General features: G+C 37.1%; 1 protein-coding gene across 1 annotated transcript; it reads right to left on the reverse strand.

The window, feature by feature from the left end:
• Positions 1-1,028: 1,028 nt before the first annotated feature.
• LOC307011621 (pro-thyrotropin-releasing hormone-like) lies at positions 1,029-5,315 on the reverse strand. The gene is made up of 3 exons (XM_079637509.1): positions 5,217-5,315; positions 3,845-4,020; positions 1,029-2,457 (listed from the first exon to the last, which is right to left on the reverse strand). Exons 2-3 carry the CDS (start codon positions 4,005-4,007, stop codon positions 1,934-1,936), a joined length of 687 nt encoding a protein of 228 aa, XP_079493635.1. The 5' UTR covers positions 4,008-4,020; positions 5,217-5,315; the 3' UTR covers positions 1,029-1,933.
• Positions 5,316-7,643: the final 2,328 nt, after the last annotated feature.

Genomic DNA, 7,643 nt, shown 5'->3' on the forward strand with positions numbered 1-7,643 from the left:
ACACACACACACACACACACACACACACACACACACACACACACACACACACACACACACACACACACACACACACACACACACACACACACACACACACACACACACCACAGGACTCCTGCCTTGAAGACAGAGCTTATGAAGTCTTTACGTCCTGATGTCTGCGGCACATTCATACACACTGATCAAAAGTGTTTCTGAATTATGAATATATCTGGTGAATTCTGTCTTCCAAACTGATCTTCCTTCAGTGATATCTGTTGGGTAAAGAAGTGAGCACAATAAAAACACACTGGCATATTTTTAAACAAGACTTAATTCCACGAACGGAAGGTAGATTACCCGAAAGCTTAGAACAAGGATATTACTTCCAAACACATCAGGTTCTGTTATACATTTTCCATGAATTTGTCTCTTTATTTGCATTAATAACCCCTGAAAGGTTCCAGAAGAGGTGATGATGCCGTAGAATAAGCATTTGAAGAACCTTTCAGTGATCAGTTCTTAACATATTCATTTGTTGTAATAATCTAAAGAATCTTCTGTGCAATGGAAAGATCCCATGGACTAAAGGTTCTGCATTGAACCAATAAATTACATTTATTTATTTATGAGAGTGCCTTAAAATACACTGCCTTCTTCAGCTTATATTGATTTCAAGGCATATTGTCTCGATGTCTGTATCGTTTCCTATACATATTCAGGTATATAAGTGACCACATTTTTTTTAAAGTAGTTTAAAAAAAACTTAAATAATGATTGTGACAACATGCCCCGATTAAAGGATTGGCTCAGTAAATCGCATCTCTTTCTCGTCTCATAAATTTCTTCAAATCCTTCATGTGAATGCTTAAACTGGCTTAAAATAAAACAAACTCCTCCTCTATTGTGATCTCTGGACTGATCCCTTTATAGGCTAATATATATATAATGCGACAAGGCACGCGCACGCACGCACGCACGCGCGCAGGGATCTGTGTGTTCTCCCTCGTGATGGTTTTAACGCTCAAACCCAGTAAACAGACATTCGCAATTCGAAAGCATTTTATTGTACAACATCATTGTCATTTATATGCTCTTTATCAATATAGAACAAAAATAAATCATGAAAATGTACAGGTCAGGTCATGCAAGAACTAAGCTATAGCCTACTGTAGAAAAATATTTCGGTAACCCGTTTCATTGTTTTGCGAACCAAATTAAATGAGATTTACACTGGAATGTCTTTGGAGGTGTTTTCTGATCACATGCATTAGTGAAATAGACCTAGTGCAAGAGGAATGGGGATCTAGCTCGGCCAATCAAGAACAATTAGTTTGAGACGAAAGAAAAACAGTGTTGTAAGGTGTCGCGCGCACAGCGGATTCACGCGCACATCGGTGAAGAAACGAACAACGAGGCACCAGGACGCAGTTAAATTAGATTTTGTAATTTTTTTCCTTCAAAAACATCATCTTGCTTTAACTTAATGCGAAACGCAGTAAAACACATGGTGCGTTTTCCATGAATCGGATGCTGTGGAAAGCAACGCACACACACTTATTCATCCGTTATATCATGAAAGTGCGTATATGTAGCACGAATTATATTTGTCGTGCAATTTATAAAAAAAAAAGTTTTACGTGCATAAGATACGCAGTTTTCACGTGCATATGATGCGCACGTACTACTTTATGGCGCGTAATACGCACGTACTAATACTACCCAAGGGGTTTACAGTGCGTATCATATGCACGTAAAAACTATTTTTTTTGCGTATGAATTGCACGTTAAATACAATTCGCGCTATAGATGCGCATTTTCATGAGATCGGACTGAATGAGAAACGCAGTAAAACACATGGTACGTTTTCCATGAATCGGATGCTGTAAAGCAACGCACACACACTTATTCATCCGTGTTAACAACATGTCAGCATCTCTTCTTCACACAGTTACTCTTGCTCCGTCAGATCGGCCTCTAACTCGAACCGCTTCCCGGGATGCTGCCGCTTCTCCTCCGCGCGGCTTCTGTTGGCGTTATCCAGAAGCTCGAGTAGGATACTAGCCTGCCCGCATCCCGGCTCATCCCAGTCCTCACACAGTCTCTTCCCGGGATGCTGACGCTTCTCCAGCTCCGGAAAGTCTCCGTCGTGCTTTAGCTCGCGCCGGCCGGGGTGCTGTCGCTTGTGGAGCAGCATCAGGAACCGTTTCCCGGGATGCTGTCGCTTGGAGAGCTCGCTCTGCGCGCTCGGTTCCTCCAGGATCATCGGCTCATCCAGGGATAATCTTTTCCCGGGATGCTGTCGTCTCAGCCTCGCGCTCTCCTCGTCCTCGCGCTTCCCGGGATGCTGTCTCTTCTGGAAAACTGGAGCGTCGTCTTCATAGTCCGCGTAGTCCTCGCGCTTCCCGGGATGCTGGCGCTTTCCCGGGTGTTGCCTCTTCTCCATCCAGTCTGTCGGGGACTCGAGCTGCTCTCCTGGAGAGGGACAGGGATTTACGCACGCGTATAACATTTCAGAAACTTTAGAAACAGTTCTGAGGAACCATCTCGTTGCCGAGGAAATAAATATGGAGAAAATACACTGTAAAAATGTCAGGTCAGGACGCCACAAATGTCAATGTGCAACTTTGTGCTTATGTTGTGTTTCTCTTGTGATTATAAATGATAACCCCCCCCCCCCCCCCTCCCACCCCACAAAATATAATAAATAAATAAGTAAAGCTTCAATATAGAGTGTTCTTGTTACACATGTTACATGCACTATAATAACTATAAATTATGCATAACTACATGCAATTTACCCAAAGATAACCCCTAAACCTATAGTAAGTAAATGTAGTTATAGGGTTATGAATATGGTTTGGTTTATGGTACGTTGCATGTAATTATGCATCATTTACTGTTAATATGTGTAATGTGTTACAAGGACACTGTAAATAAAAAATAATGAATTTACCAAAAATGCACAATCTCTATATGGTTACACTTTATTTTAAGGTGTTTTGTTATGTAATTATGCATTTAAGTAATATTAAGTCATATACTATAGGTTTAGAAAAAGGGGTTCGTTTGCTTAGCATGTAATTATGCATCATTAATTGTACTAAGTACATTTTTTATTGCCAATTTGTGACATGTAATAAACAGATGAATCAATGTTTGTGTTTTACTTTAATTTTGGCTTGAGCAATAAACAACACCATTTAGTGTGTCTCTAGAGAATTTATAAATATGAATGAAATAATAATAAGTATTAGTATTACTACTCTGTAAAACGTATATAAATAAGTTATGACAACATGTGTTTTACGTTGCTTTAACTCATCGAAATAAGTTTTTTTCTATTTATTGTAATTTAAGTTGAGATGACTTAAACATCCATAGTATTTAAAAATGTAAGGCAGCAACTTGTTATTTTAGTGTATTATTATTGCTTTTGTTAAAAATAAACATTTCAATGTTAAATGGAAATGGTCAAGTTAAGTTATTACTGTGGCAAAAAGCAGTACAAAACAATCATTCAAAATAATCCAGCATACAAAAGCAATCTAGGCATGATAAATATACATCTTCGTTTGATCTCTATGAAGTGTCGCAGTCGCTTTATTACTTTGTTTATTCGTTTATCTGCTATTTTCACTCTCAGAAAACAGGTAGAAACGCTGTCACTGCTGGAACCCTTTCAATGGTACATCTGTGTTCCTAAAGTGTGCATATTAGTTTCTCAAAGGTACATATTAGAACCTTTGGAGTCCCAGTGACCGCTTTTGTACCTTTTTTTCTGAGAGTCTTTTGTACCTTTTTTTCCCCAAATGAAAGTAGCTCTATATCTATTTTCAGTGCGAGTGAATGTGAGCGGCACCGTTGAGGTTGTTCTCGTCCTCCATCTGAGTGAGGATGGAGCGGATGAGGAGAGTCTCGGCGCGCTGGAAGAGTTCATCCAGAGACGGGTCACTCTCGCCCGGCAGATCCTGACACTGGAGGACCGTCAGAGAGGCCAAGATGATCACACACACCGCCCTCATGACAACCCCTGTCCTGCTCACACACACACCAACACACAGAACATACTCATAACAACACTGTGAAACGTGACCAGCTGACTTCACCCTAAAACATTGAGGAAACCCGTTGCCTTATAATGATCAAGTAAATAAACTTCATGTTTAACACATTCAAGCATCGGCAACTGATTCAAATACGATCTTCAAGAAAAGAAAAAACCTGGGAAAATAAATGCAGAACATGTTCACATTAATAACACGACTATATGCATGAAACCATTCGGAAGGATTTGGCCACAAATGGGTTAATCGAAAAAGTTAAGTAATGTAATGTATACTCTGAAAAAATGCTGGGTTGTTTTAACCCAAATCTGGGTCAAATATGGACTAACCCAACCGTTGGGTTAACATTTTTAATTAAAAAAATTTAAGCCAACGGCTGGGTTTGTCCTTATTTGACCCAAAATTGGGTTGAAACAACCCATCATTTTTTGGAGTGTAAGTAATGTGGAATTGTCAAGTTCACATAACTTAATTTTTTCAATTAAGCATTACGTTTATTTACTTCATTTTGAGGCAACAGGTGAAATAAGTGAACTGAACATGTTTTACAGCGAAGTAACAATGCTAACTCAAAGAGGACTGGATATGTCAATACCTACACTCTAAAAAATGCTAGGTTGTTTTAACCCAATTTTGGGTCAAATATGGACAAACCCAGTTGGGTTAACATTTTAAATTTCATTTTTGATCCAACGTTTGGGTTTGTCCATATTTGACCCAAAATTGGGTTAAAACAACCCAGCATTTTTTTAGAGTGAGAAATGAAGATTCTTCACTGGTTCCATCTTTCCATCTTTCCATTACACAGATGGTTCTTTATAATGAAACATTTTCTTTAGATCATTAAAGTCCGCACTAAGAAAACATGTTCTTTTAAGAACTGTCACTGAAAAATTGGTTCTTCTACGGCATCACCGCAAAACCTCTCCTTGCTCTGGTACCTTTATTTTTCAGAGTGTTTGTATGAATATAATCATGAATCTGTGCACTCTCAGAGGAAAAAAGGTACAAAAATCTGTCACTAAAGTACCATTTAGGCACCAATATGTACCTTTGAGATACTAATATGCACACTGGGTACACAGATGAAAGGGCACTACCCCAGTGACAGCTTTGTGCCTTTTTTCTGAGAGTGTAGATAATAAAGTTGCTTTAATCCTGTCTTACCTGCAGCCTGTGGCAGAATACCTGTAGATGCTGGATCCTGAAGATGCTCCTCTGGTGTGTGTGTGTGTGTGTGTGTGTGACCCGTTCAGGCCGAGGTCAGTGAGTGAAGCGTGAGACTCTCGCGCGCGTATTTTATAGGCGCTCGAGACTGTCACGTCACGCGCGCAGTGCACGTTTGCCCCTGAGGGGGGCAGTGTGATGCTGTCGAGACTCTGTCCATTCATAAAACTGCTTTTGTAGTTTCATACTACTACCCTTTATGCTTCACATAAAAAAATAAACATAAAAAACAAAACACAATAAGTAAAGGTAGGTGCCAAGAGTTGGCCTATAGACTGGCATATGTAATGGATAATTGCCATATTCATACTTTCCGAGCTTAATGTCTTGACTCCCTACATTTCTTTAAAGTAAACTCTTTAAAATAGAAAATTAAATTTTTTTTTATTGGAATATTGCAGTGTTTATTATAAATGATATATCGATGCACATTATTGTTTTTAAATTCATGTTGAATCAGAATAAGTTGTTCCTCTTGCTGCATCTCTTCTCTTCTCTGAGGACGAGGGCAACCTGTCACTCACATGAGATCAGCCAATAGCAGACCACAACCATCCAATCAATTCCCCACAGACACAAGCAAGCCCCGCCCACATTTGTTCTTGTTCGGGAAGCGCTTCACTCGACACACAGTAGAGGAGAAAAGACGAGCACACTTCTGGAAACCTAAAGTAAGTCTCACTTTCTCAGAATGTTATTGCATTTGATAATAAAATATCAATCTAAATGTCTAAATGACAAATGCTGCACCACATGACAGTAACTATGAACATAATCCACAGTTTCATAACCACGTCCCTACTAGTGAAATGTATTTTAAATACAGTGTATGCATTGCTAAGTATATACTACAAACACATTTACATATTTATACTTAATAAAATGCAATTTTTTTTGGTCTACTAAGTTTGTATACTTAAAGTCTGCTAAATTGGAACAAATCATTTCGTACTTAATGTATTTTAATAATCCAGAAATAGTGCTGAAGTTCAACTAAAGATATACTGAAGTATATTTGATTGTGCTAAAGTGGAACTATTGCAAGTAAACTTTTAATATCTTACACTTAAAGATTTTATACAGTGATCATACTACCCATACGGAAATGTAATATATGTACACATATGAAATATACATATATTAAATATATCCACATATATAAAATATATATGCCCATATATAAAACCTATTAGAAAATGGAACAATACACATATATTTTATGTATGTATAATAGTGTTTTTTTATATACATGTCACATATATAATTATCAGTTTTCAAACAGAATTTGTGTAGTATTTGTTTTGTTTTTATGAGCTGGTCAAGAAGAGATAAAATAATAATAAATAATACATTTTATTTATAAAAGATTCGATAATGAGATAGAAATTGAAATGACATGTGGATATGTAGACTTGATCTGTAGACTTGAAATAAATAGTTAAATAGTAAATAGTTTGGCAAATATAAATTAAACATATCGGTGACATATATGGTCAAAACATACAGTATTATATAAATAATAATCATATACATCATATTAATATATGTTAATATACTAATTTAATATGGCAAATTTATACATGCCTATGTTACAGTTTTTACCAACTGCTTACACACAAAATCTTTTCATGTCACACGATTTTTGAAACCTCTCACTCAAAATGCAAAACTACACACCAAATCTCCAAAACCATGAGCTATTCTCAGCCTTTGACTCAGTTTTCAATTGCATAAAACACTTTTTTCAAAACACTACACACAATTCTCTTCCTAAAACACAAAAATCTAATCGGAAGTGACTTGCTTTCCTTTTCCAAACACAACCAATCAAAATGCTACACTTATTCGCCAGGCCACACACACACTCCTCACATGTGCAAACACTACAGTAATTGCTGATCACACAATCACTGCTTTACTGTAGAATAGGCCTATAAATAGGTCAAAGGTCAGATTACCTGTTTTGAACAGAGACGCCACACACACAATTGTGTTTTTATTGTATTCTAAAGAATATATTTTTGGTTTAGATATGTTTATGGTTGTGTTGTATGCTACTGTATACAACTGTAATGTTTGGCCTGATACATATTTTCTGTTTCTACATTGCATCTGTGTTTCCAGTGTAGATAATTCATAAGGTTTACAGTGTACTTGTCTCAGCAGATTACTGTCACTGTAGAACGTTACATTGAAGTGTAGATATAAGCTTATAAAAGACCAAAGAGCTTTAGATTTAGAACAACAGTGTTTGCATGATATATCCAAAAATTTATTATTATGAAAGAAGTGTTTGCCATTTGATGCAAATGCTTCATTCTGACGTGTGTTTATGGCATTTTGAATGCAGTGTTACATTTTGAAGGA

This window comes from Phoxinus phoxinus (genome assembly GCF_949152265.1).
Source record: "Phoxinus phoxinus genome assembly, chromosome: 15".
In the NCBI taxonomy this organism is placed as follows: Eukaryota; Metazoa; Chordata; class Actinopteri; order Cypriniformes; family Leuciscidae; genus Phoxinus; species Phoxinus phoxinus.